Genomic DNA, 26,889 nt, shown 5'->3' on the forward strand with positions numbered 1-26,889 from the left:
CTCATATCTGCTCTGGCCTCAAAGGTAACTTTTTCAGGTCAGGGCTACTAAGCATTAATACAGTATTTTCTGATGCGCTGCTGCATCTATTCTATGTGTGGTGGAAAGTGTGGGGTTTTTCTTTTTTCCTTTTTTCCAGAATTGCCCACTTGGCATTTAATTCTGTCGGAGTTTTGGGTGATTAGTTGTGTATGCTACAATATAAAAATGTACAGCTTCCAAGAAACAGTCTGAATTGAATCAGTTCTACAACACTTTATCTGATGTGCTGTAACCACTTTAGAAAGCTATGTCTTTGACATCTTGCTTGTGTTAGTAGCACCTGAGGCATCAAGCTCTCCTCTTCAGTTGAAGGATGATCCATCCCACAGTTTTCTTCTTTGAGATGATTTCCTGGTTAGAGTATCTTTGTCTATTGACCAGGCTTGCTTAGCATTCCTAGAGGGGTCTGACACTGCTAGGGATTTTTCTTCAGCAATTTGAGCAAAGGTTTAAAGCAGAAGCAACATACATACAAGGTGAACATTTTAGAGTTCAGAACGTGTACAAATACCTGTGTAATCTGGAGCTGGTATATCTTCTCCCTCTTTGCTCCCTCCTGGAGAATGATTTTCTGCCTGATTCTCTAAGGCTACCTTTTATGTCCTCTAGATGTTTTGTGTGTGTGTTAGGGGAGATTAAACGAGGAGCCAGTTTAACCCTTTGATTGCCCCAAAATGTCAACATAGTAATAAGTGTACACAACCTTGAAAACGTTTGGAACTACTAGCTATTTCATGAACACTTGTCTACTTGGCTTTTTCCATTTCCAATTTCTAATCACTTTGATGTTCTAGTCTTATAATACATCAGTTATATGAGAAAAATAAAAATTGGAAGATTCTGGTGCAGAACTGAACTAATCTGTTTTCATAGCATAGCCATAAACACTATATCACTTTTAGGAAGGTATTTTTAAACAAAGAAGGTCTTAAAAGGAAGAAAGAACTAAGATTAAGAAATGAGATGTGGATTTCTTTTTCATATCTGTCTCAGATTTTGTGACCTTGAATGAATCAACTTTTAACCAGCACAATGCTGAAAGGAAAATATTTATATTTTCCTCTTAAGAGTGTTGTGAAGCCTAATCTTTGAAGTGTCTTGAGATTTTTTTGGAGGGGGAAAGCAATGTATACAGGACCTTGAGGATAATTTCTGATGGTTTATGAGAACGATATATAATAGTCTAACTCTCTAAAGCATACATAACCTCCTTATGAAATACTAAAATTAAATAGTCTGCTACAAATTTCCAGGCACTAGAGACTTGCAGTATTCACAGGCTTTTTCTTTCCATTACCCTCACCAAGAAGCACATGGTTTTCCAGTTGTGTGTTCCATTATAAGTTATGGTGTCAGCCCTTCAGAACGAAACAGGAGATTACAAAAGAAGAGTTCCTTTTTGCTTGTGTTTTTGTTTTGAAAATGCACATCAGATTTCTACTTTAATCACACTATGGATAAATAAGTATCTTGCTTTAGAATAATTTAAAGAGAGCATCTGCTTTTTAGTATTTTAAGTGAATGAACTCCCTGTACTTTGGAGACCCACAAGCTCTTTTTAGTAGTCTCTGCATTAACAACTTTGTTTTGCCCTGCAAAGCATCACCTTAAGAATGTGCAAGTCTTTTGTCTGCTTTGCTGCTGAGCAAATCCATAATTTCAAATCATGGAAGGAACAGCGTGTTTCCAAGCCAACAGTGAGGGTTGTACATCGAACTGAATGCTCACAACCTGGGTATTTGTCTGTCAGGAAAAAAAACTGCAAGTTGTTTAAAAAATACATTAGGTGTAGCAAGTGGTGTTAGTGTGGTGTCGCACTGATATTGATAGAACTAATCAGACCAGCAGTAAAAGCCTGAGGAAATCCCAAATGTGTAGAGACAGCATGCTACCTGCTTACTCAGCACAGTGGAGATAAGTTGGAAGCCTAACTGAAGCTCTACCTAACGTGACGCCTGATAGCTTGGGCAACTTCTACCACCAGGTTCAACTGTGCCAAGTAGAACCATTTGAGAAAATGCAAATTTTTGTCAGAAAAGGTTTTTAGAGATGGGCATAGATGTATGAGCTGTCTCAGTTTCAGCTAAGGAAAGGAGGAGGAAGAAAGGAAGGGTGGTTTCATTTTTGTATTTCATGCTGATGGGTGTATTGTGAATAACTGGATAGGCTGGTGTCATGGTTTAACCCCAGCCAGCAGCTAAGCAGCATGCAGCCGCTCCCTCGTTCCCCCCTCCACCCCCTGCTCCCAGTGGGATGGGGGGGAGAATCGGGAAAGAAGGTAAAACTCGTGGGTTGAGATAAGAACAGTTTAATAACTAAAGTAAAATATAACACTAACGATAATAATAATAATGAAATATAATAATAATTGTAATGAAAAGGAATATAAAAAAAGAAGAGAGGAAAAAAGGGGAAAAAAAGGGGAAAAAAACCCAAACCAACAAACCAAACCAGTGATGCACAATGCAATTGCTCACCACCTGCTGACCGATGCCAAAGCAGTGGTCTGCCCCTCCCGGCCAACTCCCCCCAGTTTATATACTCAGCATGACGTTCCATGGTATGGAATATCCCTTTGGCTAGTTCAGGTCAGCTGCCCCGGCTGTGCTCCCTCCCAGCTTCTTGCACACCTGCTTGCTGGCAGAGCATGGGAAGCTGAAAAATCCTTGGCTTAAGATAAGCGCTACTTAGCAACAACTAAAACATCAGCGTGTTATCAGCAGTATTCTCACACTAAATCCAAACCACAGCACTGTACCAGCTACTAAGAAGAAAATTAACTCTATCGCAGCCGAAACCAGGACAGCTGGATATCTTCTGTCTCATCAGCCTTTAAAGGAGTTTTCTAATTCTGTCACTGTATATAGAATGCCTAAAATAAGGTCATGGGTGCACCTGAAATGCTTTAGTAGTGTAGGAGGGCAGACAAACACAGTTAGTATTTTGCAGTTAAGGTGCAGTAAGTCATAATTGCCTCCCAAGTACAACACAGTTAGCAAAACTGTATGCTTGCTATTACAAACATGAACTTGGGGCTACAGCTAACAGAAACAGGAGCTAAAGGTGTGATCGATGGGGGAATAAGACAGATTGGTCTTTTTTGTCTGTGTTCCTAGTTTGCTTTAGACCAAGCTAATTAATATTTATTAGCAGATCTGATTAGTTGTTATATTACATCCCTCATAAAAGCAGATATTTGGCCCGAGTGGTATAGCTGCAGTGATACTTAAAAGGAATGTAGAAATCAATAATGAGTCTTCAGCTTTTAGCTTAGTCTTCAGCTTGGATTCTCTTGGGTTCACTTGGATTCTCCTTTTGGCTGATAGAGAAGTTAGTGACCTTTTGCTCACTCAGGCAGAATGACCTAGTAAATGCCAACCATGTAATTAGGGCTTGTTAAAATCAGCACAGATTGAATAGTTAAGATTCAATAAATGAAAACAAGTGTTTAATGTCCTTATTGGACCAAGCAAAGCATTTGACTAGGAGTTGCTTTTAAGTCTCTTGTTATGAGCTCAAGCTATTCTCATACTAGTTTGGTTCCAATCTGTTCTGTATAATACTGATTAACAAGGGGGATGCATTGCTGAACCACTATTTAGAATATATGTATTGTTGTTTGAAGACATACTTATGAAATAAATTCTTGAAATGGAGATGTTTAGGTTGGTATGTTTTTTTAACCATGAGAACCATTTCTCTGTAACAGAGTTACCAAAATATCTCCTGTTTGTTCAAAACATTTTTTTTTTTTTACATTCACAGATTTGGTGATACACTGTTCTGAAGTTATCTGTGCTCTCTGAGTGATGTTAAATTGTGGAGCTCAAACTTTTATTTTGAACTCGAGCAAAATGTTCCATCAAACTACCATAGAAGTTATGCTTCAGTGTATAAATGTAACTTCTTTTTTTCCCAAAAAAAGTCGTGGAGACAAACTGGCTTAACCATGATACTGCATTTCTAATATTAGATGAGTGGTTTTTTTAGAGTACTGATGTCTTGTGATCCTACTGGATGATGCATGTGGAGTTGTTGGAAAGATTTTTTTTTTTTTTTTTTTTCTTAAACTATTTTGACAAAAACGTCAGCTAAGGTAATTAACATTGCTCAGAGCAGTATACAAGATCATGGTTGGACAGAGGAATGTGGTATCTGTACCACTGGAATCTTGGCTGCTGGAGATTAATAGCATTCATTAGTCTGAGGTGTTTTTAGGTTCTCTTTTCTATCTAAGTATCTGATTGTGAAGTGTGATTCTTCTAGTGTGAAATGGTTAGCATTAACCTAAGACTTTTCTGATTGCAGAAAGGCCTAAGTGTTCTTTAAAGGTTGAAATAGTAAGATTGTAGTACGCTGCGTGGCTAGAGATTTGCTGTGGAAAATACGAATTGCCTGGATTCTTCTTTTCTTTGAGCTGGTTTTAAAAGTAAGAATGAAAGTGCTGTTTGCTCAATTGCCTTTAGAACTACAAGTTTGCTGCCTTCTTCAAGAGCAGGTCAGAAGAAGGGGATTACTTGAATATAAGTAGCCTAGAATAGAAAGAGGATTCCCAGCTATATAGTGTGGTTTCTGCTTTCTGAAGCAGTGCTGAGCAATGCTATTCACAGCACTGGCTATTCAGAGCCATAAGTTGAAGTAGGGGGAGACATGCTAATGAAATCCTGCTGAACTGTTCAACATCTCATCCTGCCTGAATCTTCATATATTGATTTCATTATTTCAATATTACTTTCTAATATTTATTTTAGGACAAGACCAGAGTTGTGTCTCCTATTATTGATGTAATTAATATGGACAACTTCCAGTACGTGGGGGCGTCAGCTGATTTAAAAGGCGGTATGTAACTGTACTGGAACATAGATTTAAAAAAAAAAAAGGCATCAAGAATCAAAGCTCATAATCACTGCAGTTGTGGAATGAGCAGTTAACGTACTGTTCTTCCCTTCCATATATCTAGTTTTAAGTTCTGTAGGTCACTTGTTTCTAGACTTGGATTTTAATTGGCCTTATTGTCCTCTGCTTTAAAACAGTTCATCTTTATTATACTAATTCATATAAGTTTATGCTGCGTTTTATCAATGTGCAAGACTCGCTCCAATGTTTGTAAGATTGTGTAAATGTCTCAGAAGCAGCTTATGGCCAGAGCTTATGATTCACTCTTAGATAAGACCGACTTTAATTGCTCAGTGGCTTAGAACCCCATCAGCAATGCAGTGCCTATGAGTTTTTTCAAGATGCTGGTTTGCTTAAAAAATTAAACTCTTCTGAATAAGCAGAAAGCTTTGGAATGTGTTTAAAAAAATAAATGTTTTGTTAGCCATGATCCGTAATTGTGAAGAGAGTAACATGTGACCATGAAAATTTGTAGTGTTTATACCTTTACCGTTACAAAATTCCTTGTTAAACTGAGTTTAGAAGTACTACAGTTTCACTATGTCTAGCTAGTGTAAACTGTTGACAGCAAATAGTAAAAGACTTTATGAAGCCCTCTGTAAAAATAAATTTAAAAAAAAATCCTCCCCTCTCCTTTTCCAAAGAGGGGGAGGGCAACCACACACTAAAATCCTTACTCATTACAAGTTTTTAAAACTTTTTTCACTGTTAGCAAGAATCTAGCATTTAAAATAGCTGTTCTCTGCCCCCCTCCCCCCCCCCCTTTTTTTTTTTTTTAAATAATTGTTCCCACAACCCTGGAAACTGAACTGTCTGCATAAAGATATAAGAAGAGCCACGATATAGAAATTACACAGTGCTGTTCCCACAGTGTTTCAGCTCTTTCTGAATGGACTTTCTTGAGTGAGGAAGGAAAAAACAATTTCGAGCCTGTTCTTTCAGTTACTAGTCTCTAACTGGCCACCAAGCATTGTTCCAGTAAACTAAAATAAAAGCAGTATTTGCATAATGTTGCATATGCTTCAAGTTCGTCACTAATCTGGAGGTGAGAGGTTCTGTATCCTTTTAATTAACACTTTGAAATAAAATGTACAGTGCATATATTCACAGTATGCTAATGTATAGTTCTGTGCTATTATCTGTGTGCCAGCTTTATTAAAACCTTAAGGCTTTTACCCAATCTATTCATTATACCTCGAGTATGGAAATCTCTATACCATTATGTGGCTTTTATTGTTGTCTGCAGTAGGAGGAGGAATTCTTTCATTGAAACCTTCGATTGGTTCCTGCGGGGTTCATGCTCTTTAATTCTTCCCAAGTGAAGTGGGAGAAGATTGAGAGATCATTTCACTTGTTACTGCTTTTCATGCTTCATCTTTGGAACTACGTTTCCCAATTTTTTAATTTTTTTTTACTTTTTAGTGCTCATTTTCTCCCCTCATACACAATAGAAATAGGTTGTTTTTTTTTTTTTTTTTAAAGTCCATGGAACCTCCGTACTTCTGGACTGAGGAGGGAGAAGCTGTCCTTTTTTAATGTTAACAATAGAAATTTTGCACATACCAGTGTTTAAAGCTATTTGGGGGTCTGTTGAAATGTGAATAATATATTTCTTTTCAGTTCCCAGAGGACAGATTACCGTGTTAGAGGCACTACAGCATTTGGCATCACGGGACACTTTCACTGGGGCCAAATCTAAACATGGAAACCAAACTATGCTTTCAACCTTAGATACAGTATCTGTGTGGCTGAAGCATGGAGACTTGAGACAGCTGGGACAGCATTTGTGCCTGGTCTGTTTTGAAAGGACTTAATCACCCAAGACAAGCAACCTAGCAAATGCTACAAACTTTTTAAAGCAGACAGGGCTGAAATAATTCCCAGGTCTGGCCAATACTAAATCCATGCACTTCATGTTACAAATTTTTTTTTGAGAGGGGATTTGCAAAAGTGTTTATGCTGCCCTGAGAAACGCTTTAATTACTGGAATAAACTGTGGTTAACTGAGATCTAGTAATTTAGAGTATGCCTGTGATGCAGTTTACGCTGGATAGAATTTCATATTGGATATGCACTTGTGTTTAAAAATACTCCTTTTACAGAGTTACTGATATTATCTCATTGAGTGCAGATTTTTCCCAGAGTCAGTGAAAATGGAGACGGAAAACCAGTTTTTATGGGTAGACAATTTATGCACTTGTTCCGAGTTTGTAACAGAGTGCTGTGTTCCAAAAGAGACCCCTTGTGTTCACTGGAGTATATGTAACTCTATCTCTACCACTTCTGCCGGAGAACAGTAGGTTTTTTTCAAGTTCTCCCAGATGCAAGTAGTTTTGCTGGGTATGTATGATGAAATGCAACTTTTTAACTACATGGAAATATTGGAGCTTATTTTACTTTTCATTCTGGCTGCTTTGCAGTACTATCGATTGTAGCCATTTTACTGTTTTGCTACTTGGAGTTTTGGAGTAGTTAGACAGTCTTTCATTTTTACAGTGCAGCACTTCATGAAATACTCAAACATGGAGAGAAAGAGTTGGCATGCATGCTGTAAAGACTGTTTAGGATAATTTCTGTATTGTGTGTGTGATAAGTATCTTGTGAGTTAAAATGAAAACTGTTTAGTTTTCAACTCTCCACCTTGATCATTACTACGCACGTTTATGGATGCAGACAGACAGTTTGTAGGACTGTAATTGTTGTCTGTTTACCTTAGCTTTTTCCCCACTTCCCCACAAAGTAATTGCTTTATCTTTATGCTGGAGAAAGAAAACTTTTGTCATCTGTGCACCAGAAATCTGGAAATCATTCATTACATGACCTCATAGGATCTAAATGTGTTTGGCAGCAGGCAGTCTGTATAAGGCTGATTTGCTAGGTGTACTGGGAGAGGGCTACAGACCTTGTGTAGTTTTTTTAATAGATGTTCATGCTTATGGGCATAACCCAGCTCAAAAACTGTTATGAAAGTGTTTCGTATAGGACGTTTGTCTTATACCAGCTGTGTATTGTTGCCTAAAGGTGGTAATTCAAATGGTTGTCAGGGAGAAAGCTGCTGCAGGTGACCTATTGGTCTTGTCTATTCTAGTGATCTTTATGTGCTTCTGTGCTTAACTCAAGAAAGGACCAGACCAGCTGTTGCTGTGTGTATATACATAAGAGAAGTTACATTTTGGTGCTCTAGTGCTTGCCTCAGGTTTAAAAAAATGATGCACTTAGAAGCATGCAGTGGGAAAGCAGGAAGTTAAGTGAACATTAATAAGTGGGACCTACATAACCTGTTGTGACCTTCATGATAGAGAGCTCTTGCTGATAGAGGAGTACCAAGAGTACTGCATAAAGCCTGTGTAAACATAAATACGTGACCGTTTGATAAGAGTTGAAATGCAATTGTACAGTAAAGACTGTTGGGAGCATTTGCAATGGCCGGAAGATCTTCATATGATGTTCTGTTTGATGTAAGGATATGAGACGTTGGATTAATATGTAAGGCTTTTGCTTTGTCACTTGTTGACTGGGTTTCTCACTTTGTGTAATAGATGGCAACAAGAGACATCAAAGTTACTTTGTATTTGAGATTACTTTTTTTTTAATTGTCCTGTTAACTTCTTTACCTTTCATGTGGACTCCTACTTGTTTGTTTTCTACCCAGAAGTTTGTGTAAGTTTAAATTTTTCATTTAAATTACAGTTTCCAGTGTTTTCAGTCAACATTATGTTACTACAAGTTGAATGATGACCACAGTCTTTTTAACATCCTACTCTAATATTTTCTTCTTGAAGGCTTTGATTGGAACCTGGTGTTCAAGTGGGATTACATGACACCAGAGCAAAGAAGAGCACGGCAAGGAAATCCAGTTGCTCCCATAAAGTATGTCTGTACCACCACTTCTTCCTTTAATAGATTGTAGTTTGCAGCTAAACAAAGTTAGAAATCATCTTCTCTGAGTCTGAAAGGGGATCTTTACTATAGCTTTCATTGATATTGGAATTTCATTCGTATTTATGTAGCATTATGAGACTCTCATAAATTGTATTTAAAAAAATACTTTAAAGCACACTAGTAGATTATTTACCCTTAACAAAAAGTAGATGTCACTTGGCTTAAAGTTGGTATGTTTTGAGGGCTAAAAATACAGCATCAGTTTTAATGTTTTATTGCTGGCACAAATTGCCACCCTTTACATAAGGAACTTGTGAGCCAAATGGAGATTTGGAAACTGCCTCAGAAGATGGTAATAGCACTATATATGCCATAGAAATGTGTGCAGACAACATTTGAAGTGATAGATGCAAAATTAGTTGCATTCGAAAGCATTGCAAATTTTTTCAAGGAGGCATTAATCTTTGCACCTTGAGGTGCAAATAATAGTTACCTTCCAGTTCGTGGTTCTGTAAGTATTTAATTTAATTTTTCTTGTCTGTTTAGGACACCCATGATAGCTGGTGGATTATTTGTGATGGATAAATCCTATTTTGAAGAACTAGGGAAGTATGACATGATGATGGATGTTTGGGGTGGAGAAAACTTAGGTATGTATATTATTTGCCTTTGGATTAGTCTGGAAAGAAAGCGCACTTTGTTATTGGCTTTACTGTCACAGAGTCACAGTCTTCCTGATTTTGTGCAAAGAGGGTTAAAACCAGAGTTAAAACCAGTAGGTTTTTTTGGCTCTTTGCATTACAGTATTGTACAAAGTTTTTCTCCAGTTAAGTCCCGTATACTTGTATTAAAACAAAAAAGATTTGGGAGAAGTAGAACTCTACAACTTCTCAAGGCTTCCAGTCTGTCATTAATTTAGTTTTTTAGGGTAGAGATGCATCTCAGACTTTCTAAGCAGTGTGTTTTAGGACCAGTCCCAAGGATAGAAACTTCTCTACTGCACGTGCTAGCTGCAAAATCCTAAAATACCTTGAACTTGTAAAAACCCATGAGTATTTTGAGTTACTGAAATATGCGTATGCATTGAGCACATGCTTGGCCTACAAGGAAATGTCTGCTGTATACAGCACACTAAATATGGAGACATGGTAACCAAATGTTTAACACTCCTGTAAGTAACTTAAAGGCTAGAAGAGGCATCCTTACAGTCAGGTCTCTGACCTTCCTATGCAATACTCCAAGAAACCTCTTACCTATTTTGAACAATTACTTTCTGTGTTTCTGTTTTCTCACTATTTTGGCTGTATATTGCTAAATTGTATTAATATGAATATAATAATTTTTCATTTTTTGAAAGTCCTGGAAAGTCATTGGATAAACTTACTACAGCAATACTCGCATTCACTCTGAAAACCTCTGTTGCCACTAGAGCACTTAAATATTTGATTAGCTGCAAGCATGTACTTGAGCGACCAAGTTTTTTCTGAAAATTTAGCAGCTGCTTTTATGCTTTGATAATTGAGGCCTTGATAGCAGGAAAGGGCACAAGCAACAGCTCCTCACTCAAGGTGAGAAGACTGCATGCAAAAAGCTGTTTATGTTGCTCCTGCTGCATTCTGTTCCCCCTCCTCCATGGGAAGGAGGAGATGAAGACTTTTTGGCGTGCCTTTTCTCTGCTCCCTGAAAAGGCAAAGTAAGTCAGTACAGCAGACAGCTAATGATTTGTTCGTAGCTGCCAGACTAACTGAAGACGAGTAAAAAATCACGTGGTGTATGATTTAATTGGCAATAAATGACACATGCACCAGATACTGGAAATCTGTGATGTGCAGTTTAAAATTCAACATGCATACCTGTCAGGCCTCTTTACTGTTAAGCATATCTCTGGATCCGCAGCTTGATGTTACATGGAAATAACCTGCTAGATGGACTTGCAAAATAATTGTATACATTATATTTATGCTTTCTAAAACTTAGCATTTTTCCTTCAAGCATGTACAGAGCAGCTGTTATATGAGATTTTGTTCACATGTTAGTATAGTCTTAACTTTACAAATTTCAAGATGGGCCTGCAGTATTTTGTCTAAATTAGCCAAGAGACAGCTCTTACCATGAAGATACGGTGCATTTTCACATTGTTGCTAAATGTGACTGTTAACATGTGCTTGATGTACAAAACGTGGATCAAGGTTTGTTCAGTCTTGAATTTGTAAACTCTAATTCTCAGAATCTTTACAATGCCTTTTGATAAGCGTAGGAGGATTGGAGTACGCTGGAGAACTGGATGGACCATTAGAAGGTTTGGGTCTAATTTGAAAACCTAGGCTTTTCTTAATAATTTTGCTAAAATCAGGGAGTGAGACACTCCCTGTCGTCAATATTGATGACACACTACAATAAAAGGAGCAAATCTGTTAGTGAGAGGTGTAGCATAATCTCATGCAATTGAAGAATGTTTGACATGCTGTTTATGCCTTTTTAATAAAAGACTGTGTCCACTGAAATTGTTACAATAGTAGCATTTCTTCTCCCACTGTTTGAATGTGGCAGAAAAGATGTCTTAAGGGAGTTTGTGTGGTTTTTTAAAGTTTTAGTTGCTTTACATTCCTTTTTCTTTAAAAATCCATGCAGGCTTTAGAAGCCATGTTGGTGCAAATAAGAATTAGATTGCTTCCCCCTATTTACTAGTCCTTTGCTGTCTTTCCTATAGACCTATTTTTCATCATTTTCCCTTTTTTTGAGATTCTTCAGACTCTAAGGTGCCGGAAAGTATACATGTAGGTTTACATTTCTGGGAATTTAGGGAGGGAGAATTAATCAAACTAATGTACACAGTAGCGAAAGCTATGAATAATGAAAAAAGTTGACACAAGATAATTCTAAATTTCTTCTAAAACAAAAATACTTTTTCAATGCCTACATACATTCAATAGATGACAGTGACTTTTTGGATTAAACCTTCAAATGAATCATTTAAAAAAGAAAGAGCTTTAGTCATACTGCATTGACCTTTATTTTTAACCAGAATCTCACTTTACCTCATTTCAGAGGCATGTATTTCCTAGTACTTAAATAAGTCTAGTACTAGATTTCAAGTATTTGTCTGCATTTGTTTGTCTAATGCAAAGGCTTTATCTTTGATCAGATCTCCCTGACTTCATTCACTAGGCTGTCCTCACTGAGTGCAGCATCCCCTCAGTTGGGCTAACAACTGTATGAACTTTCTAGCAAAACTCCATAAATAATGCTTCAAAGTGGTACAAGAAAACTGTTACTCCTCTGCTTTTACAATTTTAGCAGTATGGCACCAAATTTGAGCTAGATATGGGAAAGCCTGAAGTCTTCTATCTATGTGTAACTTATTCTGGTAGAAACATAGAAGTGCTTTTGTTACTAACTTCTTTAATAGAAGCAGTGACCAGTCGTTTACTGTGATTCTCATTTTTTTTTTTTTCATTCTAAGCTCAAAATAAGAGGTGTAAGACTGAAGTCAGTGCTGTGAAAAATGTACGGAGAGAATGTCATGTTCAGTTGCTTTAAAAATTACTTTTGCCTATTGTCCCATGTTAATTCAACCGGAAAATCAAGACCGTAAGTTACTGGCAAAGACAATATTGTCGTTAATATTTTTGGAGGATGCTCTGTCTATAGATTGGACTATGTTGACTGTCTAGGATTCATGAATATGCCTAATTGGCCCCAATGCAACAGAATTTATCACTGAAGTAAAACAAATAGAAAATTATCCTTGTAAAGGCAAAGACCATTCAGAAGAAAGGCAGTTAACTTGCATTGTCAACAGTTGAAATCACAGCACCTCTTTTTTTTTTTTTTCCTCCTTCTTTTTCTCTGGACAGACCATCGAGAAGACATGCTCTCTAACCTTTGGGAGTTGGGTTTTTTTTTCCAAATTTAATTTTTGAAGTAATGCTATTTTATAACTTTGTGTGTGGGAGGAAGGCTTCTGGGGGAAGGAATGGCACTTAGTATAAGTCATAAAAGGTAGACACTGACTTTAAATTAGAGCTGCTTATTATTATTATTATTATTATTTTTTAATCTGTGGAAAGACACTGAATGATTATGAAGAGGCTTGAAACTAAGGGTAGCACTCAGTAACTGGTAGCAGCTGCTGGACTAAAGGGGGAATCATCAAAACTGAAACAGTGCTACTAGAAGCACTCTTCTTACTGCGCTTATTTGGAATGAATGAGAAACAGTTCTCTGTCAGCACTAGGTGACTTCTGCTGTCAAAGGTCTAAGTTGAGAAAGGTGTATAAATATTTCTAGACCTTCTTGTCCTCAGTCTGTCTTCAAATCAAGATTGACTTGATATAACTCCTTCCATGACCGGTGTTTGGGAGTGTTTGGTTATCTGCTGTAATAAGTTAGCAGCTCGAATCTATTGATTGTTTTACCATGCCTTGATTTTGTCCACTATATTATTCCATCTTTAGCTGAAAAAATTTATTATAAGCTAGATCATTAATTTATCTGTTAAGTGTATCTACTGTTGCTTACCCTTTAGACAAAGCACAGTAATAGTACATATAGACTTAACTTACTCTGGCAAATTGCAACGTGGTTTATGAATTTGGGGAATGCTGGTAACCTCAGATAAGAGAAGACACACAGTTTTGCTTCCAAGTTAATATGATTATTTCTCCTGAGCTTGGAGAATAATAAATACTCAGATATGCCTTTGTTTATCCTAGCATTTCTTAGAAAACTATCTTACTGATCTTCTCAGCAATAATCACTGAAAGCCTTCTCTGTAAATAGTATACTACAAAATTACAGTATTTTGCGATGTTGGTCTTTCATTCATGTCTTTATTTCAGAGATCTCATTCAGAGTTTGGCAATGTGGTGGGAGCCTAGAAATCATCCCTTGCAGCAGAGTGGGTCACGTATTCCGCAAACAGCATCCTTACACGTTTCCTGGTGGAAGTGGTACCGTGTTTGCAAGGTAACTGTTAAGTCTTCAGCTAAATAGCGATGTTTTGGATTTCTTCAGATGATCAGCAGGTGGCAGTAATTTCATTTTAAGGATCTTTTCTTTAGAAATATTTGCAATATTATCTAGCATGGAAAAATATTAATTAAAAGGAAATTAATGACATTGAGGCAACTACACAGATTGAGAGAAGAACCTGGGAGTTGAAAAAGGGAAACTTCTAGTAGACACAGCCTGAGAATCTGGAAAAGAAGGAAATGCTTAGCTTGGCATTCTATCAATTTTGAGAACTTTGTGTTTATTTGGTTTTAAAGAAGGCTTTATTTTCAGAACTTTCTCATAAATCTTCGTTTTATAGAAACAGTTTCATCATTCGTTAAGAGCCAGAATACACTAAGTTATGAATATGCTTTGCTTGCTTTTTGTTAATACATGATCAGTATGTGATTTGCAAATGATTACGTAGACTGATTCTGGCATTTGTGCCAGTCTGTTGGCAACTTCATTCTATATCATATTTGCCTTTCCTGTGCTATGTTTAAAAATGCTTTTTCTATAGACCTAAGAAACTGCAGTATTAAGGGCTTAGTTTAATATGCTGTTAATTTTGCTGTCGATACAGTGTACAGCGGTAGCTGAAATACTGAGCTATTTCCTCAGTTTCTCCTCTATGGAATGAGAATAGCAATTCTGATTCATGTTCATAGTGTTTAAGTAACGTGGATGAAGGTATTGCATGAGTGTATGGTGGACACTTTGACCAAGGCTCTATCAGTTGTAGCTGAAGAATCACTAGGTTTTGGTTTAGAGAATTGGACTTGATGCTCAGGGGGCTGAAGAAGGACAAGTCTCAGCTAAAGGTTCTGTGGGTTAAGAGCTGCAAATAAAATTGTTTATTTGTCCTTGAAGGGATATGGAGCCCAAACTCTGTTTTAACATGAAGCAACACAGAGAGCGCAGATGTACTTAAATTCGTAAGAATGTTCTAAGCTGCCGATATATTTGGACTTGTGTTTCACCTCAGATTGAGAAACCTCCTTAGGGTGTAATTCTTCTCTTCCACGCTGGTTATGTCACCAAGATGACTCTAATGAATATAATAGTCTGCTAAAATAAAGTCACTGTCCTGTTTCTTCCAGTAGTTATAGTAGGGATTTTTCTGGTCCCCTATTCTTTGAGATCTGTATTTTATGCTACAGTGAAAAATGAATAATAGTACTTCTGGGAAGACAAAAGCTAGCAATGAAATATCCTCTCTTAATACATCACATCTCTATTCCAGTATTTATAGTGTGCATCAGGAGGGTGGAAAGATCTACCAATTAAACTGTATTATGTAGGCTTAGGATGCAACTGGTTTAGTTTCATGGTAGGCTTTAAAATGACAATGTCATAACAAGGAGCATGGTTAATAAAAATAAATAAATATATAAATTGTGCAGTTTTCCCACTCCTCTGCAGCTTTTCCATCTTTGGGCTGTTGCCAAGATGCTACTTGTCTTGTGATGTAAATAGATACTTAAACATAGTTCAACTGGAAAGTAGGAAAAAAGCATGGCTGTATGCATGCAAGGATACAGCAGACATCAGAAATGCATCATGTTAGCAGAGGTTGAAGATTCTGCGTTTGTACTGGGATTAAAGCTTTTGGATTTTGCTGTGAAGTCAAATCATCATTGTGATTTGATCACTCAAATGTCCTGACAATTCCTATGACAGGTTTTTTTAAAGTTGCATTGTGTTTTCCAGTCATTTGTGTTCAAAATGACTTTGAAAAGAGATCCCATGTGTACTTGAATGGTGAGGACAGCTGAAGCCTGCAAACTAGTGTATTGGGTACTTACATCCCTTTCCAGATCTACCTTTCTCTGCAAGTGGTTTATTACCTGTGTCCTTAGCTGTCCAGATGTCTCAAATTCTGAAATGCTATTAAAATTCTTTGTTTCATTGGAATTATTTTTTAATTGACCTAGAAAAGTTGCATATCACTTAAAAGCAGGGTTGACAAGTTGCTGTATATTTGAAGATTTCCTCCTCAGTCAGCTTTCTTGCGTGTCAAACCAATATAACAGAATACCTTAAAATCAATTTTAGCAATGAGAGAATGAGAAACCTAAGGTAATGGGATACCCTTGTAATACAGGTATTATCAGATATGTGTAGGACCATGGTGCCAAGAAACTTGGTGCGTGGAATCTGTGCTGGTCTTGCAGTCAGGACTTGTTAGCTTATACCATCATCTGTCCCTTGACTGTATGCAATTTGTTCTGGAGTGCTCTGGGTAAGTGTCCTATTTTTAGCTGACTAGTCGGTATGTGCTGCCTTTTGGCAGCCAAAACAAATTGGTGATTCTGGATGAGAGACTGGGAGTCCTGTTTCATGAGAGGGGAGACCACATCCTGACTGTGTGGTGTGGGCAGATACAGCTTGTGTCTGGCAGGATTTGTTTGACCAGTATGCACTGCCTTAATACACCACTTCAGATGAGCTCATAAACCTTGCAGACCCCAGTCTGCTCCATGCAAAGCTACCTCTGATCAGTCTGTGCTAGGTTTCATTAACTGTGGCTCAGCATTAAGTGCCGAGTACACCCTACACTGTGTTCCTCGGTACCCTGCCTTCTTTGGGATCTTATTAGTTTAGGCAGTTCTCAGCGTCTACACAGTTTCCGTATTCGTGTCGCACTAAGCCTGAACTGTTCCTCCCTGAGTACGGGGAAGCGTAATGCAGGCATGTATTCTGACCTTGAAAGTGCCTTTGGAGTCATTTAAACCCTGGCAAACCGAATAGTTCCTCTCCCACCACCAAAATCTCTTTGGCCTGTGGGCAGCCAAGCTGATGGCTGAGCAAGCAACAGGGGCAGGCTCTGAGTGGCTGGCTGACACTCACACAGGCCTGAGAGACTGCAAGTGAAGGTAAACTGAAATAGCTCTCTAATCTGGATTGAATAGGATTTTGCTCACAAAAAATTTAAAGGAATCTTTGCAAGGAAAAATCAGTTCTCAATCAAAAAAATGATTGAGGTCTGTCCTGTGACTTTTTTCTTCCCCACATCCTTCCTTCTCAGTGACCTGCAAGAAAAACTCACTTTATCCTGACTATTTTTTGTCTTCTGAATTGGAAAATCATATTAAAGAAGTTATTGGCTGACTGAGTTTACTCCAGTTGCTTGGGGTGAACTTACTGCCAAATGTAAAATAAGCTTCAGAGCATGGCAGTTGCAAGTGAAATAAGGCTTAATTTTCTAAGCATAAAATTACAAACAATAGAAGTAAATGAGTTTTACATGCAAGCCAGGGGATGGAAAAAGGCATTACCCTGTTGCAGTCCAAAAAGATTTAAAGACACTATTTATATAAATACAGGAATTTTAGTTAGAGATGTGTTTGATTAGAAGTAAAGAATTTGGGTTAGTGTTTTTCACATTTATTGCAATGATTGATCTCTCTTGAATTTTAAAGCATTAAAAATATTTTCTAATGACTAGTTCTCCTCTGTTACCTCAGCTATAACAGACTTGCTTGGTTCATAGCCTTAAATGTCACGACAGCTTATGTCTTTTTGGAACTTTGAGTGCTCTGCTGGTAGGAATAGGATGAAGACTGAAAATATGTCTTGCCTGTGTTAGCATATCTGTTTTCAGAAAGGTAAAAGACATTATTAGATATTGCCAATTGTTGAGATTTTTTGTTTCCAATTAGTTTGCTTATCCAGGTGAACACTCACTGAATTTGGCTTCTGTCAAGTTACTCTTATAAAAAGGAAAAAAACCACAAACCAACAAACAGCAACCTAACAACTTCCATGAAGTTTGCAGAAAGAACTCCAAGATGTGTATTAAATTCTGGATGAAAACCTTGAAGCAGTGATGAGTGCGGAAAAGACATAAATTTCATTGTAAATGCATTGATTTCAGTTATGTTACTCTCTAATGGTTTTCTATTACTTCGGCCTTTAATATAGGGACTCTTCTGCCTGGCTTGAGGCAGCTGACTATGTAGTACTAAGAAGGATTAAAATCAACCCAAGGATAAATGACATGGTTTAATTGCAGCTAGAGAAAATATAACCTATGTGTTTAATATGATTGTCCCTAGAAATACACGCAGGGCAGCAGAAGTCTGGATGGATGAGTATAAAAATTTCTATTACGCAGCAGTGCCTTCAGCCAGGAATGTACCTTATGGCAAGTAAGTCACCAGTGCTTCTTTGCCCTATTCATTTGTTCTTCATGAGCAGCACCTTCTGAGGTGAAAGTAGTGCTAGCTCTCATGTGTTATCTCTTTAAGATATAGTTCTACTGTTCTTGAGTTTTCTGTGTATTCCTTAATGTATATGAAGACAGCAGCCTGACTTTGAAAACTGCTCCTTTTTTTCCCCTCTAGTATTCAAAGCCGAATGGAACTCAGAAAGAGACTTAGCTGCAAACCCTTCAAGTGGTATCTTGAAAATGTTTATCCTGAGTTACGGTGAGTTTTGGCTGAATCGGAGATAGTATGGAGTTCTCTTTTTTCCATCCTCAGAAATCATCAGTTTCTCTTTCTCCTTCCTTGGATGTAAAGGATGTGTTTTAATTTATTTGTGAAAACAATGCCTTGTGTGGTCTTATTTGCTTTTGTTTTTTATTAGTTCTATTCCTAAAAAGCCATTTTTCCCTAGTAAGCTGCTTTTTTTTTTTTCTACTTACCACATCTACAGCTGCAGCAGCAGGTATTTTAGAGAACAGCGTGCAAAGGACTTAGCTTATCTGAGTCTGAAGTTAGTCTCCTACACAAGCTGTTTGCTCAGAAGTGCACTGTTCTGTATCCTGTTGTCATCCCTCTAAAGCTTTTGCCTTCGCCTAAGCACATGCCTAGTTGAGTAAGGAGACTGAATCTCAGTACAGTACAAGTAACGGGAGTCAGCAGACAAGAGGGCCTCGTATGTTTGGCAGACAAGGGTAGATACCTAAAACTCTAAGAAGCTGAGTCTTCTGCTCTTTCTATCTCTTGTTCTCTGTCACTGGATAATCACTAACTTTTGGGGGGTGGGGGTGAGAAGAGGGAAACGAGGGGCAACGTTGCTAACAGTTTCTTTAACATGAATGCATTCTAACTAATGAAAAATCCTTGAAGAGAAACACTTTTGGAAAGGATAAAAAGGTTTTTGTTCAATAACCTATTAATAAGTATGTCTGTCAGATCTGAGTCTATAAACTGGTTTGTCTGCTGTCAGCCTAATATTGGTAGTGTAATGATAAGATACTGTGTGTGGCTTATAAGAATACTTGTTTTTTTTCCTGGGGGCACTTCATGTCAGTGGAGTCAGGTAACTGCTAGTGGCATACAGGCTTGGAATGCAAAAGCACCAGCCATTACAGCCCTAGTGAGACATGCACAGAACCATAGATACTAAAGAGTCTCATAAACCAGGATGATGCCGAGGAAGTTATTCTTTATTTTCTCTTAAAAGTGCCAGAGGATATTTATTTTTGTTTAATTTGTCAGGAGAAATATGTCTTGCAAGCTCTCCTGGAAAATGTGCTACCATAAGCATTACTTAAGTGGAATGTCATCTTACTCTGTGTCATCTCTTGTGCTCATTCTGCTGGGTTGAATTATTATACTCATATTATAGTCTGAAGTTTTAAAAGGAGCTAATATGGCCTTGCTTTACTGTTTGACATGAACTCATGGACTCTACCCCACAACTGTACTTTGTTGAATGCGTTTGCCTAGGTATTTCCATACTATCTGAGTGCAATTTATGTACAACCATTAGAAAATAGATATCAGCAAAACATTATTTGGTTTTTTTGGTTCGGGGTGGGTTGTTTGTTTTTGTTGTTTTGTTTTTTTTTTTTTTTTAATTCCTAACCCCTTTTCTAATACTTAAGTAAAAACAGTCTGGGAAAAATGTAGAATGTCGTATTTCTGCCATAAGCTAGCCTGGCTGAAAAAACAAGAGGGCTTGATGACCTTAACTGATAGCATTAAGCTTGAGTGACCTTAAATGGTGATGTTGAGTCATCTTTAATTTGCTTTTTGTGCTGAGTTTGTATGTTCATCCTCATTCTCTGGTACAAGTGTTTTTGTATTCTGTCCTAAGCTTGCAAGTTTACTCATATTTGATCAGTTCATGATCAGATAATTGCCTTCCCTCCTCAGAAGATGATTGAGATTTCCAGATAGTATTCATCATTCATCTTTAACCTGTCATCTTAAAAATACTTTGAGTAAAGACAAGGAGTTAAAAAAAATAAAATTAAATTAAAGAAACTGAATTAAGCAGATATTTCTGGTTTTATTTTAGGGTACCTGATCATCAGGATATAGCTTTTGGGGCTTTGCAGCAGGGTACCAATTGCCTTGACACTTTGGGCCATTTTGCAGATGGTGTTGTTGGAGTTTATGAATGTCATAATGCCGGGGGAAACCAGGTCTGTATGCCATTAATTTTTTTCCCACAGTATGTAATCTTTTAAAAAAAAAAAAAAAAAGTGAAACTTTTTAACTCAAGCAGATACAGTGTACTGGTGATAGGAAGATGAACCCAAATCAGCAGATCAGTTATAATAACAGATTGGCTAAATAACTTCTCCCTCCAATATAATTTTGCATTTTCAGGATTAGAATCTGAGCCCAGAGATTCATTCAGTGTGCATCAGATTATCCCCTTCCTTTGTCTCTATTAATATTTGCTTTTACACTAGAGGCCAGTGATTTCCTTCCCAGGAGGAAGCTTTACTGTGATGCCCCATTAGTTGTTTCCAATTTGCGGTGGCGGGGTATAAAAAAAATCTGTCTTAAATCCCCGTTTGGCTCCTCTAGAAAACAGGTGCCTAAATGTCATATCCTATTCACTCACAGTAAAGGGAGTGTTTCAATGAATCCTTTCTAATCCTACTCTTAAACGAATTGCAAATGTGTCAAATCTGTAAATGAGAGCATTAATTATTTCAAAGAATCTATTTACTCAGTTGTGACTTAGTTATCGTTCACGAAACATATACATACGTGCTCACTGTTTTGTGTGCTGCTTTGTCACTAAATTCTTTTCAGAATCAACCTGACTATAAATCAAATGTAAGATTAATACTTCAAGTACATCTGTTAAAATAGAAGGCTGACCAATTACAAATCTAGTGTTGAATGAGTATCAGAATTGTGCTCGCTCTGATTTAAATTAGAAGGGGGAAAACCCTAAAATCAGACTAAGCCTAAAATGAAGTTATTTCCTGGAAGATATATCATGTTGATTTGAAAGCATTACCATCTTGCATCTGAGATATGCCTCTTTTCCCTGTCATTAAAGAGAATGTACCTGGGGCGGCTTTTTCTATTACCTTTATGAAAGCACACTCATCTTTTCAGAACACCACAGTGTTTCTTAAGAGAAAGGGTGGATGTGTCAGAATTGCCTTGGTGAAGAAATCTTGGGAGTTTCTGGTGATGTTGTGTATTCTCTATAGATACACAAAGTTATCTTCCTCTTTCAAACTCCCCTCCCCTGAATCTGACCCTCTTTTCTGTGTAGTTTCTTCTGTGAAGCTGACCTGGACAAACCAATATACACTTGCTTTGAACAGGTCCCTGTGAGAGGACAATCAGACAGATTAAGAGGCAGAACGGGTCAAAAACAGGTTTTATGTCCAAGCAGAATTCGTATTGGATTGGAGGGAATGAACCTCCCTTGGAAGGGAGAAGAGGGATAGGGAACAAACCAGAGTCTTTAAATCTGTACTATGTGTTTTGCACCTGTTCTTATCACGAGGATTTGGGCTGGGTTGGGATTAAAAGTACTCGGATATTACAGCCTGTGGAGACCTTCTCCTATAATTTGAAGAGTGTACACTGGCTTACGCTCAACACAGCTTAAAATGCAAAATTTAAGTCAAAATGGGATTTACACACCCACACCCAGCTTCCCTGCCCTGGCTGGTAGAATTCAGTGATTAAAAAGGTAGATATGCACCTCTAAAGGGCTGAAGAAATTGTGGTGTATTTGACGATTATGTACAAATCTGTAGGGTGATGATAAGGAACTAAAGGTAAAGCCAAATGCACTTAGGTGCAAGGGGAAGGTTTCAGGTTAGTGGTGTTCTACTAACTTTATATTTCTGGTTTATGACACAGGTTTTTTCAGATGTCCTGATTTTCAAATTGTTACATAGAGCTATCCTATTTCCAGCCTGTGCCCTGGGCACGTACACTGCTTGCAGTTTTTCTTCTCTTCTGGTGTAGTGGAACTTGCTTAATCTTATCTCCATTATAGCTAGTCATAGTTCCCGATCACTGGAGGAAAGCATCTATACAATGCATTTTGTACCAGGAAGGGCCATCATGTAGATGTCTCCAGCAGCAGAGCTTGGAGCTTTTGTGAAGTAGTACCTTTGGCTTTTACATGTGTTAATTTCTAGCGTGAATTCTATTGTGTCTGGGGCGCTTGCAGCCTTTTGATGGAAAGGTGCAGATGTATAAAGCAGTATTTTCAAGGCTCTAACTTTCTCTAACTGCAGGGTTCTCAAACACAAGTTTTACCACTTCCCTGGTAGTATTTTCAACTGTCACTATTCAGTATAAATCTTACAATGGGGCCATCTGTTCCAGGGCATTTGTGATTCCTGATAAGCTCTGAAAATAACTTGCTTAATTCCTTAAGTTGTTAAAAGTGGCTGTTAATGATTCTTGATGACATCTTACAAACTGGACAGAACTGAGAAGGCAAGTAATTTTGCTGTCATCTGAGATTAACATATTGAGAGTGAAAGGAAAAGTTTTCAGCTTAAGGGTTTGGGAGACAAATAAAGGGATACACAGAGTTCTCCTGCCTTTGCTTTATTCTGCATAGTTGTCATTATTCTAGCACTTACATAATATGGTACCCATCTAATGGCTAGCTACCTGTACGATGGCGATTACTTGTCATCGCGTGGGTTAGAAGTGCTGATTGTTTCCTGAGCATCTGTTCTCAAAGGAATTTAATCATTATTAAATCTGCTAAGTATAAAAGTGATTATGCAAGCCAAAAATTCAGTTATGGTATCAGAAAATAAGAAAAAAAAATGGGATTTTCTTTCTGAAACACTGATTGCTTGCAAAATAACATTTAAATGTAGCCAGGCTTGGCCCTGTATATCTAGGGGTTTGTATTATACAACTCTGAGTCCTCTTTAGTTGCTGGAGAAAAGCTAATTGTGCCATTTTAAGTAGCGACGAGCATGATTTGGATAAATAGTGTGGCTTTAGTTGATAGATCAGCTTCTTTCCTCAAAGGATAATTAGACAAATGAAGACCAATCTGGATCCTGGAGACCAAACTCTGGGGACAAAGGCATGGAGAGAGAGTTTGAACATCAGTGCAAGATCAGGCCCTGCGTAGAAGGATGCTGAGATCAAACAAGCTGGGCAACAGTACATACAGAATGGCTTTTCTTTGCTCTCTCTATTTAAGAGTTGCATATTTAAATGCATTTAAAGGAAATTCTGCTGTACGTCACGCCTTGGATAGGAAGTAACATTCTCCCTCTACCCTTGAGTTTGGCCCTCTTGTGTATTGCTTTCTGGTGGTCTCTGTCATGTTAAGAACTACTGTTTCCTCACTTTGTACATATGCTTTGTTTAGTGTGTGGCTAGGGTGGCCAGTGATGCTGCAGACCAAGCTTTTAGGGCTTTTATATATATAATTATATATATATATTTTTTTTACATATATATAAATCTCTCCTACATAGAAGATGTGGAAGGTGTGTAATACACACACAGATAAAAATATAGCTGGACAAATATTTGGACAAATATATTTTAAACCCGAGGACCTGTGTGACTGCCCGCTGTACTTGTGTAAAGCCAGCAGAGGGAGCAAACAGCCAGCCCAGCCCTGAGCTGACTTGGGGATACTGAAGCAATTGGAATTACTGTGTTTGAAAAGGACCTTTTTTTCCTCTCCTGCTCTATGGGAAGCAATGAACTGTTCTAATGCTCATACACAGCTTTTTACAGATTTTAACCTGTGCTATATATGCAGAGATAGCATGTGCACCTTGTGCATGTGTTAGTATACACAATTTTGTACACTTTTTTCCTCCCTTTTTCTAGGAATGGGCCTTAACAAAGGACAAGTCGGTGAAACATATGGATTTGTGCCTTACTGTTGTGGACAGAGCACCTGGTTCACTAATAAAACTTCAGGGCTGTAGGGAAAACGACAGCAGACAGGTTAGTATGTTGTGAATGCACCCTGCAAACAGTGAGGAAAACAAGGGCTGTGAATGAGAATGCGAGAACATGCACTGGTAATCATATCTTCTATCCGTTCTGCTCTTCACTGTGTCCCGCTTTTGTCTGTGTGTTTAAAGTTAGGATGCATGACATCTGGGCAGAGCAGCAGGAATAAGCTTGTGTACCGAGCTTTTCTTTTCATAGGCCGGTGACAATTTTTTATGAACATATAGAGGTTTTATCCCAACAGTGGCCTTATGTAAAGGTTTCACCCAACAGCATTGATGTGTGACAGTCTTCAACTGCCATGTCTGTTTTCTGAAATAGAATATATATTCCACAATGTATTTTTGAAAGGCCTTATTCAGTGAAGTTTGAAGATTGTGTCTTCAGATTGAGTCTGTCTCTCAGAAGAGTGTGGTTTGGCTTTCCTTTCTTCTTTTCAGATGTGACCTGTTTATAACAGCACTAGACTCCTTCAGTTCATTTTTATTAATGCAGTATTGTAACTTCATCTATTTCCCATGCCTGAGGAAAATCACATTTGCAGAGTCATACCATCTTTTGGTCTAGTCATATAACAATTCATCTCTTTCTGCTAAGTCATCAGTTCTGATCGTCTGCCAGCTTCCTTGCTTCTGTATCTCAATTTTTGCAGACAGATAACTGAAATGCTTTTCCTTGGTGAAGGAGGAGTATTCTTGCCACTTTTCAGAAAAGGCAACTAAGGAAGCAAGATTTTCTTGATAAGGTTTAAAGGCACAATATGTTAGCAATACAACAGAAAAAACTTTTTTTTTTAACGTCCTGTATTTGGTATTTATTCTATCCTTGGCCTCACCTTGGGCAAAGAGCTTCTGACAGCACAGATTGACTGGTTGTCTTCTGTATAATGAAAGGTGTCTGACAGATTTCTGGATTTCTGTAAAGTTGTCTTTAGTGACTGTGCTTCTTGCATCTCGGTGTTCAGAATTGTAGTGTTATGTGGATGGGTTTTGTGATTTTTATTTTTTTTTTCATACCAAAGGTTTCACACGGGTAACATGGTGTGACAGCATATTTAAGAAGTGCTGAAGTACAGGAAAATGATTTGGTGTATTCTGTATCTATTGCGGTGTGTTAGCTGAATGAACGGTTGTTTTGGCAAGGCTTGCCGTAACTCATACACTCTTATTCAAGGATCATCTAAACTGCATACTATTATTGCAGTTTTCACAGCTTTCCCAAGCATGAGCCAGGGAAGCTTATGAAGACTTCAAAGGACAGATGTAGAATTCATCCTTTTGCTGCTTTTCCAGCTCAATAACTGTATTTTCTCTTCCAGAAATGGGAACAAATTGAAAGCAATTCTAAACTGAGGCACGTTGGCAGCAACCTCTGTCTAGACAGCCGAAATGCCAAAAATGGTGGTCTCACCGTTGAGATCTGCAGTCCTTCTTTGTCACAACAGTGGAAATTCACACTTAATCTGCAGCAGTAGAAGGACTTACAAGCAAAATGCTGTTTTGATTCATAGACGTTGGGCAAAGTTTTGATTGAATTACTGATGTATTTCTTAAAACTTTCCACGGAACTTATATACCTCAGTATTCCACCTTTATCTGAAAGTAGGAGAGTGCTGAAGCAGACACCAGGGATCCAGGGGACTTGGAGCACTGCAAAGATGTCACTGAACATGACTGCAGCACAATTCCTTCTTGGTGTGAAGACTTCAACGGTTCCTTTCTGTCTTCAGTTACATACTTGCACAGCAGATAGTTAACTCTAGGAACAACTGATGTATGATAAAAAAGGATCTGAAGAAACACCTGTGGGGAAACAGGGTGTGGGAGGGAGGGTGGGAAAAATTACTAGGAGAAGGTCATTTGAAAACTCCATTTGCATAGAAATCATGGTTTGTTGTTTCCAGAAACAGAAGTGTCATTTTGAAGGGTTTTTTTTCTCCTGTGTGTACTTGGTAATTTGAATATGAACTTTTCTATGATGGACTCTAAATATAAATATATAAAAGTATATATATTGTCAGCTCCCAACAATTTATATCAGTTTTCATCATCCTATAATTATCAACGAAGTGATTGACATGTATAACCAGAAACTGGATTGGAATGCTAGGAGAGTGAAACTTTATGAAGGTGCGGATTTTGTGCTGCTGAGTACGATGTCCGTGCTAACACTGGATGCTTTTGCTTTGCAAACTGGATCTACTTCTTACACTTCGCCCTCACTGGAGATTATGAAACTCAGGAGGAGAAAGAAAATAGCAGAATAAGCCAATGCATCTGCACAGATGATTGCTCGGATTGTTTATTCCAACTTGGAAATTCATTACATGTGCTCTGGATAATGTTAAACTTGTACTTGATATTTGTGTTGATCATTTCTGTAGTACTTTGTCTTTAAAATACTTCTGCCTTTGTTACAAAATTACATAAACAGTGCAGATCTTTCATGCAGCCATATGGGTTCAGCACAGTTTTATTCTGGGCCCTAATGAGAAAAATTTCTTTGTCTCAAACTCCCCTTTTGAGTTGTAGAAATAGGATAGAATAGTAACGTCACTGTTGACAGCAAAGATCTGAATTCTAATTTGCAAGGATGAGCAGCTATGTAATATCTCTGAATTGCACTTGCTTAATTTATAGACCTACTACTGGGGAATTTTCTTCCGTTTTTTTTCTTTAAATGGAGCTTTTTGAATGGATTCAGGCTTGGCTCTGGGAATCAGCCTTGCTACCAGCAAATCCTATGTGTTTTTAACCATAGAACCCGTGCGTTTTGCAGCTTCAGTCCAGCTGATGTCATTTTTATATTAAAGTAATACTGTCAAAGTTAACCCCAACTTTGACCTGTCCTTTCTTATGTTTGCATAGACTATATACTTTTTTATTAAAAGCAAATGCTTCAATGAGCT

The 26,889-nt window shown here is 37.7% G+C and overlaps 1 protein-coding gene across 1 annotated transcript in view; it reads left to right on the top strand.

The window, feature by feature from the left end:
• Positions 1-25,793, top strand: part of GALNT2 (polypeptide N-acetylgalactosaminyltransferase 2) — a 100,941-nt gene extending 75,148 nt beyond the window's left edge. The window contains exons 8-16 of the mRNA XM_050893655.1: positions 4,794-4,881; positions 8,721-8,808; positions 9,367-9,470; positions 13,662-13,788; positions 17,874-17,966; positions 18,162-18,245; positions 20,068-20,194; positions 23,853-23,972; positions 25,300-25,793. Coding sequence (XP_050749612.1) covers positions 4,794-4,881; positions 8,721-8,808; positions 9,367-9,470; positions 13,662-13,788; positions 17,874-17,966; positions 18,162-18,245; positions 20,068-20,194; positions 23,853-23,972; positions 25,300-25,455 — 987 coding nt within the window. The 3' untranslated portion in view covers positions 25,456-25,793. The remainder of the gene's footprint in view (positions 1-4,793; positions 4,882-8,720; positions 8,809-9,366; positions 9,471-13,661; positions 13,789-17,873; positions 17,967-18,161; positions 18,246-20,067; positions 20,195-23,852; positions 23,973-25,299) is intronic.
• Positions 25,794-26,889: the final 1,096 nt, after the last annotated feature.

The sequence above is a fragment of the Gymnogyps californianus genome, chromosome 3 (assembly GCF_018139145.2).
Source record: "Gymnogyps californianus isolate 813 chromosome 3, ASM1813914v2, whole genome shotgun sequence".
NCBI classification, from domain to species: domain Eukaryota; kingdom Metazoa; phylum Chordata; class Aves; order Accipitriformes; family Cathartidae; genus Gymnogyps; species Gymnogyps californianus.